This window comes from Carassius carassius, chromosome 16, assembly GCF_963082965.1.
Source record: "Carassius carassius chromosome 16, fCarCar2.1, whole genome shotgun sequence".
Taxonomy (NCBI): Eukaryota; Metazoa; Chordata; class Actinopteri; order Cypriniformes; family Cyprinidae; genus Carassius; species Carassius carassius.
This window is the reverse complement of record NC_081770.1, coordinates 7,325,619-7,339,666: the sequence shown is the minus strand read 5'-3', so window position 1 is coordinate 7,339,666 and position 14,048 is coordinate 7,325,619. Positions and strand designations below refer to the sequence as shown.

The 14,048-nt window shown below is 36.2% G+C and overlaps 2 protein-coding genes across 2 annotated transcripts in view; both read left to right on the top strand.

Moving 5' to 3' along the window:
- Window positions 1-14,048, top strand: part of LOC132159328 (carcinoembryonic antigen-related cell adhesion molecule 1-like) — a 449,528-nt gene that overhangs the window by 360,269 nt on the left and 75,211 nt on the right. Inside the window, exon 4 of the mRNA XM_059568842.1 lies at window positions 599-916. Within this exon, the coding sequence (XP_059424825.1) occupies window positions 599-916 (318 nt within the window). The remainder of the gene's footprint in view (window positions 1-598; window positions 917-14,048) is intronic.
- Window positions 1-14,048, top strand: part of LOC132160319 (SLAM family member 9-like) — a 145,191-nt gene that overhangs the window by 89,449 nt on the left and 41,694 nt on the right. The gene's annotated exons all lie outside the window — the stretch shown is intronic.

Sequence of the window (14,048 nt, the reverse complement as noted above, 5' to 3'; positions counted from 1 at the left end):
ACATCGAGTGATTCGTTCGCGAACCAGATATCACAAACTGCTTTGTTTTGAACTTTCTCACAACAGACACGGAAGAGAAGACAATGCTGAATAAAGTCATAGTTTTTGCTATTTTTGGACCAAAATGTCTTTTCGATGCTTCAAAATGTATACCATACACACAGCTTCAATGGAGGGACTGAGAGCTCTCGGACTAAATCTAAAATATCGTAAACTGTGTTCCAAAGATAAACGGAGGTTTTACGGGTTATTTTTTAAAAATCTATTTATATTTGATCTAGATTTTAGGCTTTACTGTTAGTGTAATCTGTATGCACCGGGGGTCTGAGAGTAACACAATTTAGATTCTCTGTATGTATGTACTGTACATGTGGAAGAACTGACAATAAAGCAGACTTGACTTGTCTGGACTTGTATATAAATGGAGTAAGGGGGTAATATATGCATTAAGATGTGGGTTAAATGATGTTAATTAAGGTGCACAAGATCAACCATGAGACATAAATTGTGTATATTTGTCTGATGGGTGAATGTGTAAATCATTGTTTGATTGCATATTATGCATTTAACTATTTTGTTCTTCCGGGCATTTCTTCAGGTGTGTCTGATGCTGGTTCAGATCCAGTGCAAAAACTGGTAAAGAAGGGAGATTCAGTGACTCTATCCACTGGTGTTGAAGTTAACAAACAAAAAAGAATGATGTGGTATTTTAATAATTCTCGCATTGCTTACATCAATGGAGATCTGAAGATCTGTACAGATGATGAGTGTAAAGAGAGATTCAGAGACAGACTAGAGCTGGATCATCAGACTGGATCTCTGACCATCAGAAACACCAGAAACACAGACTCTGGAGAATACAAACTTCTGATAAGTGGCAGCAGCAGTGGAAAGATCTTCAACGTTACTGTCACTGGTGAGACGTTTAATTAATGTTTAAATGCAGGTTATATGTGTAATCTTTTTTTTTTTAAGCAGTGACAGGTCTTCACCTGCTTCACAACAGTATAAATTGAATCTCAGTTTTCTATACAATGGCTGTCTGATATTTTTAACAGTTTTTAAGTCAGTGTCAATAGTATTATCATGCTATCGTCAGCCTGTGAGACCACTGATACACAATATTATTGTGCTGGTTTATTGAATTATTAAATTACTTGGTTTCATTGCCAGAGAGTGAATCAACTCCAGCATAAGGCTAAAAGCAGCCTAATGTTCCATTAATGTTTTTAACATGACTGATTTTTATTCAGTGTTTCCCACAGAATTAGATTCTATTTGCGGTGGTGTGGTGTTTGGGGACCGGGGACGGTGGGGGGGTTTAAGTTGAATATATCATATATATAGGTCCTTCTCAAGAAATTAGAATATTGTGATAAAGCTCATTATTTTCCATAATGTAATGATAAAAATTAAACTTTCATATATTTTAGATTCATTGCACACCAACTGAAATATTTCAGCTCTTTTTTTTTTTAATTCTGATGATTTTGGCATATAGCTCATGAAAACCCCAAATTCCTATCTCAAAAAAATTGCATATTTCATCTGACCAATAAAAGAAAAGTGTTTTTAATACAAAAAAGTCAACCTTCAAATAATTATGTTCAGTTATGCACTCTTGGTCGGGAATCCTTTTGCAGAAATGACTGCTTCAATGCGGCGTGGCATGGAGGCAATCAGCCTGTGGCACTGCTGAGGTGTTATGGAGGCCCAGGATGCTTCGATAGCAGCCTTAAGCTCATCCAGAGTGTTGGGTCTTGCATCTCTCAACTTTCTCTTCACAATATCCCACAGATTCTCTATGGGGTTCAGGTCAGGAGAGTTGGCAGGCCAATTGAGCACAGTAATACCATGGTCAGTAAACCATTTACCAGTGGTTTTGGCACTGTGAGCAGGTGCCAGGTCGTGCTGAAAAACAAAATCTTCATCTCCATAAAGCTTTTCAGTAGATGGAAGCATGAAGTGCTCCAAAATCTCCTGATAGCTGCATTGACCCTGCCCTGATAAAACACAGTGGACCAACACCAGCAGCTGACATGGCACCCCAGACCATCACTGACTGTGGGTACTTGACACTGGACTTCAGGCATTTTGGCTTTTTCCTTCTCCCCAGTCTTCCTCCAGACTCTGGCACCTTGATTTCCGAATGACATGCAAAATTTGCTTTCATCCGAAAAAAGTACTTTGGACCACTGAGCAACAGTCCAGTGCTGGTTCTCTGTAGCCCATTTCCTGCACACCCCTGTGCACGGTGGCTCTGGATGTTTCTACTCCAGACTCAGTCCACTGCTTCCGCAGGTCCCCCAAGGTCTGGAATCGGTCCTTCTCCACAATCTTCCTCAGGGTCCGGTCACCTCTTCTCGTTGTGCAGCGTTTTTTGCCACACTTTTTCCTTCCCACAGACTTCCCACTGAGGTGCCTTGATACAGCACTCTGGGAACAGCCTATTCGTTCAGAAATTTCTTTCTGTGTCTTACCCTCTCGCTTGAGGGTGTCAATGATGGCCTTCTGGTCAGCAGTCTTACCCATGATTGCGGTTTTGAGTAATGAATCAGGCTGGGAGTTTTTAAAAGCCTCAGGAATCTTTTCCAGGTGTTTAGAGTTAATTAGTTGATTTAGATGATTAGGTTAATAGCTTGTTTAGAGAACCTTTTCATGATATGCTAATTTTTTGAGATTTTTGAGGAATTTTGGGTTTTCATGAGCTGTATGCCAAAATCATCAGTATTAAAACAATAAAAGACCTGAAATATTTCAGTTGGTGTGCAATAAATCTAAAATATATGAAAGTTTAATTTTTATCATTACATTATGGAAAATAATGAACTTTACAATATGCTATTTTTTTGAGAAGGACCTGTGTGTGTGTGTGTGTGTGTGTGTGTGTGTGTGTGTATATATATATATATATATATATATATATATATATATATATATATATCTCATATATCATATATTTTTAGTGACAAGTACACATTTCCATTGCCAACACTTAGTGTCAGATACCTTAAAGGGATAATTTGGTTATATTTGGAGATATTTGGAAGAATGACAGAATCAAACAGATCTCGGTCCCCATTGACTTCCATAGTAGGAAAAAATATATACTATGGTAGTCAATGGGGACCGAGATCTGTTTGGTTACAAACATTCTTCCAAATATCTTCCTTTGTGTTCAGCAGAACAAAGAAACTCATACAGGTTTGGAACAACTTGAGGGTGAGTAAACGATGATAGAATTTTCATTTTTGGGTGAACTATCCCTTTAAAGACATTGCTATTGCTACATTGCTATGCCATTGCTACACTTTCTATGCTATGACTGCTCCACAGACTTCTTGTTGCAAATTTTGCTCACACACACACACACAAACCTGGACCTGGAGATGGACACACACACACACACACACACACACACACATACACACACAAACTCACTGACACACTCAAACACAGGCTCACACACTCAAACATTCAAAAAGACTCACACACACAAACATTCAAAAAGACTCACACACACAGACTCAGACACACACAGGCTCACACACACACACAAACCTGGAGATTGTGGTGGACAAAAATCAACACACACCAACCTGAACCTGGAGATAATAATAATATAATGTCTAGTCTGGTGGCTGTGATATATATAAACCTACCAATGTACGTTGCCATGATTTTTGAAATGACTGATCGCGAGAGGAGTTTTTAGTCGCATAACATCGGTTAATGGAAACGCCGTCATTTCGCAATAGTTGTTTATCGATATTTAGAAAATTTTTTGTTGAACAACAGTGTTCATTACTAACCATTCAACTCCGGATTGATTCATGTTTTGATTCAGATTGTGTTCGAAGAAGAGGGGCTAGTCTTGCGTGCCTCCGTTGTCAGTTTGTGAGAGGGAGGGAGCAAGCAGCGCGCAGCTCTACAATAAAATACAATTGTACCCATATTAAATAGTTTACAAATCTGAATCAATCCGTGGCGGTCAGCATTGATATTGTGCCGCCACAAATTAATGAATGTATGGGAAACCCTGTTATTTATTTGTATTTAACATGATAAGTTTAATAAAAACATTGAAAGTTACAAATTATATAATGCTTACATTTTATATATATAAAAAAAACAACAACAGAAAACGAGCAAAGAACCTGTGCATTACCACAGAACATCATCACTGACCTCAGTCTTGTACGAGTTTATGCACAAAAAACACTCACATTATAATTAGTGAAATTGTCTAAACTGTATGATTAATAAATCTCATACATATGCATTTTGTTTGTTTATGATGAAAATTTGCAATAAAGCAGATTTCGGTCTGAATGCCTCTGATTGGCCAATGCATTCATAAACTCAATGGAATCGTGTGTGAGGGTTTATAATTTTCAATGCTGTAAAACATGTAAAAAGAAATATGATGGAGCAAATAAGCAGTGGCGCGCCCAGAAAATGTTAACAGGGGTGGCCAAATGAGGCCACAGTAAATTTTGGGGGTGGCACATTAAAATAAAGAAAAAAATTAAGGGTTTGCAATATAGACAAAAAGTTATATCTCTGTGAGTTCTAGGATTTTATCGATAACGATAATTACACTATTTTGCTGAGTGTTATTGTGCTGATATCTTATTTTTAATTGTGCTGACACCTGATTTTTTTTTTTTTTATTTACCTTTACACCATTGTTTCTAAAAGTGTGCACCATATTTTAGGTCAAATACTTGCATTTGGGCTGTTACCAAGCAAATGCAATCAGTATCAACAAAATTGATCTTTGCAATGCAGATAAAACAGAAGCTGCATCTGAAGTGCTATTCAGATGTTTTTACACACTGTTTAATGCAGCTCCGTGGAACATGGAATACTTTAACCTGCAGTTACAAATGAATAAATAATGTTTTGATATTTTAAAGATAAAACATTGAAAACTGATGTTTGAAATTATTTAAAAAATGAAAAGGTTCCATTAAATGTGAAATTAAAATCGCCAATAGGTGGCAGGAGTCACTGTTAATAAGTGAGTCATTGCGATTGAACCGAATCATTTAAACGGTTGATTCATTCAGGAACGAAACACTTTAATGTTGCTCAGAGACGCAAAACTGTGGCTGCTGCAGCTGCTGCACTTTTTTTCACTTCTTAAACTATTGTGAATTTACATTCTGCATTTAAATTAATAGGACCCACTGCAAATAATCCTAGGGGTGGCCAGAGTTTATACAGGGGGGCGCCCCTGCAAATAAGCCCTAATATTAATTAGATAATAATTCAGTCTGACTGTCAATGGGGAGTCATTTAATATCATTTAGCCTTGAATAATTGAATTTTCTTTTTGAACCATTTGAACAGTGATCTCTAGACCTGTTCATTGCCTTTTCCTGTACAGTATGTTAATGATTTGTTACAATTTGTTTTTTATTTTTTAATTCTAAACCTTCGCTCTGACTGGGGATGTGTTTCTTTAACTTGAACAGCTGATAATACAGTAATGTGATTCTGCAGGGAGTTTGTTCCCTGTTTTTACAGGATTTCCAGCAGCTGTAAATGAACAGAACTGATATAATAACTTATTCCTTCAATATCAAGTTTTGTGTTCTTTTGTATTTTATTTGTATTCTCTTTTTATTCCAGACTCAAATGCTGACAAAAATGAGAAAGAACCACAAAAGGAGCTACAGGACAAAAATATTAATGGAAGTATGTGTCATCCCCCTTTCTTTCTTTTGTTTTTTGTCAAATTATAAAAGTAAATTTGTTTGATGGGGGCATTTTTCTCATATTCCTGTCAGTTACATTCAAGTGTGTCAGCAATATATATATATATACAATATATATTTTTATAAATTAATTATAAAATATATATATATATACACTGAATATGACATAAACACTCTGTCAGATTCACTCACAATAATGATGGTCTGTCTCCAGCTGTTTCAGATTCAGGTCCGTCTTCAGCTGTTGTAGCAGTAATTGTTGGTGGTGTTCTGCTGCTGGCTGTTGTTGTTGCTGGTGTGAAGATCTTTTGCCGCAGGAGATTCAGCGATGGCAAGTATCACCTACAGATACTGTACTGAGAGGAAAACCTTTTCATTTTGCAAAATTGGTGTTTAATTGTGTGTGATGATTTTTTTTTTTTAAACAGCCATGAAGAAAATCAAGCAAGTGCTAGAAAAAGTCTCTAAGGATGAGGTAAGATACTGCAGTACTGTAGTGTGTCTTTAGATCTGTGTTTGTTTGCACCAGCACTGACAAAATCATCTCCATAAGAAACACATGTAAACCATTTCTCTGACTGATGACTGATGTGCTGGTTTTCAGTTTCTGTGGCTGTAAATAACATTGTTTATTTCTTTCTCTTTACTTTCTGTCCATCTTTCTTACAAACACCGAATGAAAGAAGACTCATGACCTGAGAGGATGGCAAAAGCATGGGCAAAAAACAAGCTCCTCGTAATATGCGCAAAGCAAAATAAGTTTGAGCTGAAACATAACTAATATTAACCGTGTGATGCTTACAGTCATATAGTCTTTCTTGTTCATTTCTAATTTTATCATTTGTGATGCGATCTAGGAAAACCCAACACATAGTGAATTTTTAACAAAAGTTATGGCTGTCTGAAGTTGGCTGATTGTTATGATTTTCCGGAATTTTGTAATTTTGGGTTTCTATTTAAGGATCTTCTGTCAGGGCCGATATAATGCATCATTACACAAACAGACTAACATATCCCTAAAGAGGACAGTTTTCTGTTGTTTATCATGATGAACGTAGTCTCTGAACTTCTGATCAGCCCTGTAGTTAGAAAAGCGAGCACCTGTTCATATTTCAGACTGTCATCATCAGACTCCTCATCTTTAGTAACATCATCATCTGATCCTTCATCTCTGGATGTGAAATAGTCCATTATAAAAAATACTAAGGCACCAAGATTGAGCAGACAGAGACGAACAAGATCATCTAAAAAGTGAGCAGCTTCAGACTGTGTTGTTCTCTTGCGCTTCGTCATCTCACAATAATAATAAATAAACAAATAAATAAAACTTTGCGTGCCTTAGTTTAAACAGGACAATAACTGTTTTTGTATTAAGAGAAAACACCTCTGCAGCGTGTTCTCAACATGAGAGCTTGCTGCAATAAATAGTTATTTTTCTGAACTAAACAAGTGAATTCTGCCAATAAATTTTCAGAGATGATAGACAATATGTTATAGAATAATTATTGAATGAAACCCTAATTTTCACAAAAAAAAAAAAAAAAAACTGCATACAACCTATTTTTCCAATTTCCTGAAAACGTCTCAGCGTGACATCCGGAGAGTTTTTGCAGATCTCAGCACATTTTAATGTTCTGTAATTGTTTGTCAAATGAAAGTCCCTGCAAGTTTGTGTAATCTGTTAACAAATACTTTTATCCAAAACAACAAAAGAAGTACATCTGCAGTTTGTTATAATTCATGTAATAAGTACTTTTTAGTTTATGTTTGCATTATTTTTAAACCGTAAGTGAAAGTTGTGCCAAATACTTTATGCTTCATGAATATTTTTTTCTTTCTAAGTGGTTTGCATTTAAATCACAAGTAAATGTCTTATCTACATTTATACAACATATGCTTTGTAATTTATTAGAAGGATGAATACACCGTTCATAGCTTTTACTTTGACAGAAGTTTACATGTATTAGTCTTTGTCCAAAAAGAAAAGAGCTATAAGCTTTGAAAGCAGCTGCTGTTGTGGATTCTGGAAGTTAAAATCTTAATTTTCTGTTTAAGAAAATGACTTTTTGATGATTCTGTATGTAAACTTGTACATGTGAAGTTAACTTTATTTGTTGTTTTTCCTCTTCAGATTAAAGTGTGTACTGCTCTGATTTATTTTTGAGATATTACTATTCTATAAAATCCTTATAGAACAAAAATAGAAAAAACAGAACTAAGGCTACTGAAACTGTTGTCTCTATTGCACTTATATTGTCTCGTAATAAACTTTACACTTGGGTTTTAAATAAACTGTTTACTGCTGCAAATGTTTCTATTCAACCATAATTTAAATCTGATTCTGAATTTTGATTCTGATTATTTTTTATGGCATTCCTGCAGTTATAATAGACATTTGTATGATTCACACATGTATATCAGTTTGGTCGGTAAATATTCAGTTTCAGTTTAATTCTAGTATGATTTACTGATGTGACAAACATTGCATTTGTAGTTTCATGGTTGCTGCAAACAATTATAAAACAAAATTAAAATAGCAAATTTACATAAATTAATAAAAAAAAATATTAAAACTGTAAATTACAAAGAAATGTACAGTGCAAACTTGTATAGTATTAAAGAAGAAAATGAAATAGGGGTGAGACTAGACACTTATCCCACGAGACAGACAAAATATGAGACTGGGTTCACAAGACGAGACAACACAAAATGCCAAAAAAAATGTAGGTGCATTTTGAAATTAACTTGTACTTTATGAAATTAAACTTTTATTTTAATTATATATATGCAATAATAAACAACATGTAAACCAAAGCTGCACGATTCTCTTAAGATTCTGAACAAAAAGACATTAGAAAACTAAACAAAATGGCGAGTGAATGGAGTCAGTGCCTCAGTTCATAAAGACTTGTTTCACAGCAGAAAGAATGATTCAGTCGCAAATACTTTTTTTTTTTAAACTGGCAGTTGTCGCCTCCTCGTGGCGGAAGAGAATAAACGTACAAGTGTGTAGATTTGTTTTGTAAAGAATACTAATACTTTACTACTGTTAAGAATAAGTGTTTATACCCAAACTATGAACTTTTATCACAATACTTCTTTTATTTAAATGTCTATAATACAGAAATAATGATATGTGTGGTTGTGGTTGATCCGACTGCCCACTAAGCACAGTTATGTCCAAAAGATGTCTTTTCAACGTCTTTGTCGCTAACACCTGATGTCACTTTATCTTTGCTTTCTTAACCACAACTATTGTGTTTCACAGACAGAATTACAGCTGCCAAAAAAATGCTATCACAAGGGACCACAGGGACCAAGAGCCCAACTAAAGCAAACGCTTCCCACCACAATGGTGACTTCAAATGAAACAAATATATATTAACATCTAAACCTCTGTAAATTCTCAGCAAGAGCTTCTGTAGACGTCTGACAGAAAGTGTCTGTCTCATATTTCTGTGATTAAGGGCAGCACTAGTGTCTCAGTGGAAACACTGTCTCCTCACAACAAGAAGATCCTGGATTGAATCCTGAGAGTCTTTCCTTCAGGTTTGGTTTCTCTCACAATCCAAAGTGTGTGAATTACAGATGCTAAGATGTCTAAAGGTGCGAGCAAAGTGTCTTTTATTTTCATGATTTTTGGACAAACTCAAACTGTCTGTGAGTTGATTTGCAATTACAAAAGGAAAATACAGCTCTGGAAAAAATTAAGAGACCACTTAACATGGATTTCTCTATGATAAGTGGTCTCTTAATTTTTTCCAGAGCTGTATGTCCACAATGAGCACATTTAAAATAGTGTTTAACCTTGAGGTTCCATGAGCGTCTATATCAGACGTGCAGATCACGTCCAAAACAGACGTCATAAAAACTTTCATTCTGGCTCCTCAGTCTTTTTAACGTACGCCTCTAGTGACAAAGACGTTGAAAAGACATCTTTTGGACATAACTGTGCTTAGTGGGTGATCTCGTCACATCCCTAAAATGAAACATTATTGTTCATCGCTTTGGCCACATGATGCCTCCTAAAACACCAGATTCAGGTAATAAACCCTTTCTGATCAAATTCAGTGGAAAACATTGGTAAGAAAAGCTTCGTTTCGCCATCACTAAACACTTTTAGACCACAATACTTTCTTATATCTTTACAAATAAAACGGCAATATATGTCTTAATATTTAAGTCGCTTTGGATAAAAGCGTCTGCTAAATGCATAAAATATAATTTAATTTTAATTTAATTGAGGGAAATAATAATAGAATAGAATATCATAAAAGCCTGTTTTGTTCTTTTAATCCCTAGCAGATCTGACGTCATTGAGCAGAAGAACAGCAGCAGCTGCAGTAGCCACGCCCATCAAAGCAGTGTCGTCAAATCGGATCACAGCTTCAGCAGTATCACAACACTGTATGTGGACTTCTGTAAAGAAATAAATAAATAATTGTGACATTTTCAATAAGCTGACTATAGTCTCTAGATGAACACAAAAACTGAACTTTTTACTTGAGTGTAAAATAAAAAATATTCAAAATCAAGCCTTTAGAAAGACATGAGTGTAACTGGTGTGTATAATTAATTGACTTAGTTTAATTTGCTTTCTTTTCTTTTCTATATTGTATCATTATGTTTTTCATATGCTGTTTATATCGTTATAAATTGTATGTGTTTCAAACACTGATCTATATAAATAAATAAATACACACGTGAATAAATACACACCCCCTTTCACTGACACTCTCTCTCACACACACACACATCCTTTCTCTCTTTCCCACTCATTGTGCTGGCAGTGATATTACGGGTAAGAAATTAAAAATGTGTGCCAGCACATTTGCAGTGCTTTGCATCAAACTGTGAGTGGTATGATATAAACATCACTGAAAATATTTTCATCCTTCTTTCTACTAGGACCACTCCTATGCATTGCCCAATTCTCCTACTCCTCTAAAGGCCAGACTCAGTGAAGCTTTAGCTAGAGTGGAGAGTCTAGAGCGGGAGAAGCAAAATAAAAAGACCCGAGAACGGAAAGCAAAGAAAACCGTAAAGAGTCTTCTGGAAGATCTGAAGGAAAAGAACCTTATAAATGAGGAGTTGAATGAAAGGCTTGGCTTCCACTGTGGTAAAAATAAATTGATAATACAACCTTGAATTGTATGTTGTTTCTTTATAAAGGTCTTATTTCAAGGGAACTTAATAACTAGTTTGTATTAACTGAATTTCAGATCTTCAGGTAGACCTCTTTTCAAAGCGGGGCCATGAATACACAAGGACCAGAGAGAATTTGCCCTCACACTGCACCTCCATGGTCCGAAAGCCTACAGTTACCTCAGGGACTCTCTGCATCTTCCCCAGCCACATCCTCATACATTTTTTATTACACTTATTAAACATACTGGTTTAAATACTTAAAACAATTTAGCCCTACATAATGTACAACAACTGATGTAGAAGTTTTGAGCGTGTATGTGCTATTTTCACTATTTTTTGAAAGTCTTGGAAAAAAGAACAATAATAGAAAAAAATGAAAAAGTGCCCAAAATAGGGATCCAAGGGTTTAAGCACTTAAATAGCTATTTATATTCTTTTTGTAAAGGTGGATGCAATCAGTGGATGCCAAGCCTGGGCTCAACACAATGATGTTGTACATGTTGCAGAGAAGATGTGTAGAAGACCCTGCTAAATATGGCTCTATGGCCCTCATGTTGGATGCCATGTCCATCAAAAAACATGTCCAGCACAATCCCTATACCCAGAAAATCATCCCCTTGGAATTGTAAGGTTCTATCTGCATTCTGAGTAGTTTTGAGATATTCAGCTTCAAAGTTTTTGCATTCCATTCCACTTTGTAGATAGAACCTTATTGTTTTTTAAATAAAAATCCCATAATGTATACAACATAAAAAATCTATCACATACTGTAAATAAGTTGTCACAGAATGACAATATGGGAATAACTCAATTTTGACAAAAATATCAGATAGAACCTTATAATTCCAAGGGGACGAAATGTCTGGATATGTGGATTGATTTAGCCACAGAGGTGCTTGTTTTTGTGGTGGTAGGGATACAGGGTCATTGGAAAGGTCCAGTTGACTACTACCTCACAAAGTCTCTGTCTCCAGACACACAGAAGGTCCTAGTTGTCCATGCTCTGGAGGAATTGCATGCACGTGACATAAAGCATGTGTGTCAGCTAAAGGGACACCCCCATGAGCCGTTAAAAACCTTCTTTGAACATCCAGTGACCGCTGACAGGGTGTTTGTGTTGATGGATGCTACTCAACATGTTGAAACTGGCACGCAACATGTTGCAGGCTTACAGCCCGATAACCAGCGCCACTGGAGAAATCAGCTGGTCATACATCGTTGAGCTCAGCAGTGTCCAAACAAAAGATGGACTGCATGTGGCCCACAAGATAACAAACAAGCATGTTCACTTTGATGGCCAGAAGATAAAGGTGTACCTGGCTGCTCAAACACTGAGTCACTCTGTAGTGGTAACACTGCGCACACTGAGGGACCTTGGTTATTCACAGTCTAAAAACTGTGAAGCAACAGCATGAATTCATTGAGGTAATATAACATGCAAACATTGTTATTTAACACTGCATATTCTGCATGATCTCCAACTCTGTTTATACTTACCTGTAGAGGGAAATCCAAGCAGAGCTGGGTACTAAAATACTTACTTGTTTTATATATTGAAATTAGATTATAATTTGATCTCCATGATGCAATACCACTGTTTGGGGTGATATTTCATATCTGCCTTATCCTATCTTTAGATGATTGACAGGATGTTTGACGTCCTGAACAGCCCGATATTGGTACCTTCTGGGTGGGCAAATTCTAGTAAAGATTTTTTTATATATATACTTATAAACATGGTTATACAGTTATTACCTTACTTACCTTTTATAGCGTACCTGTGGGAAAAAATGGTTATACAGTTTCCTTACTTACCCTAGAAGATATAACTATTATAACTCTGACTGTCCTCATTAAACATCTCTGTAATCTAAGTGTCTAAATGGTTTTTTATTTTTTTATTTTTAGGAGGCTGGAATAACAAACCAACTGCACCTTCCTCAGTAGAAATAAATGCGAGCCTTCCTCTCACTTGGAGGTCCACGTGAAGAAGAGCGTCGTTCTGCCGGAAGTGGACTGCTGCAGTGGATCCTGGCGGCTAAATCAGCAATTAAATAAAAGAGAGGTGAAAGAAGATGGTGACCGAAACAGACGTATGTTAAAACAACAGCTCTGTAGGGTTTTTTGCTTCTATCCTCTTTGAAAAGCATCTTGTAGTATATTATTATTTTTTTATTTATGGAAGAAATCTTGAAACAATTTCGCATATTGTCAGATAACTGTTCCATTTCATTCTGTAAGAAGCACTAAAGATACGCTGTGTTCTAGACAGAGCCTTCCCTGTCTTAGTTAGGCTACAGGAAAGTCTCGCTCGAGAAAATGATAATTACCAACTCAAACTCAATTGAGGATCTCAAAACATCTTTAAATCACCTGTACGTTGAGATTCAAGGTCTTAAAAATGACAAAACTAAGATCGCTGAGAAGATTGCACAGCCACAAAAATCGCTTGTCATTCTGCAAGAGCGAATCGCTGATGCTGAACGGTACAAAAGCAATGGTGCTTATACCTCTATGGTCTCTCTGAACAACCAAACGAAGACATAAAATACAAAGTTCTTGAAATTTGCAACGTCTTTTCTCCAGAATCTTGCCGGAAGGGTTTTGATGTCTTTGCTCACAGGCTCGACAAACCGCAGCCAGGCAGGATTCGTGCCGTTATTATTCTGTTCGCGTTGCGATCTGTGTGAGATGCCGTATGGAGGAATGCCAAAAACAGCAAATTCCTGAAACAACGCAAGCTTCGCTTCCTAGAGGATCTGACCAAAGAAGAAAATGACAAACGATCGCTTCTGTGGCCACATGTGAAGAAAGCACGTGAAGACAACAAGAAAGCCTACTATATCGGATCCAAAGCTTTCATTGAAGGCATAGGCCTAGAGATCAAGCTGAACGCTGAAGGCCAAAAGATAAACAGAACAATCCGAATGAACTGACTTACAAACTGAGGCATGCCTACATACAAATAACTTGATTTAATTTTGCTTAAATTTAAGTCAACGAAGTTATTTGTTATTGCTGTTGTTCATAATATGTAGATTTCATATTGTAGGCTACAAGAAGTACAATGTTAAATCTGTTCTGCTACTTTAACCTGAAGATAGTTCAAACCCTCTACATACTTCTGTTCTCTTATCTCCTGTAATTACTTCCTAATGGAGCTATCACTTATCTCTC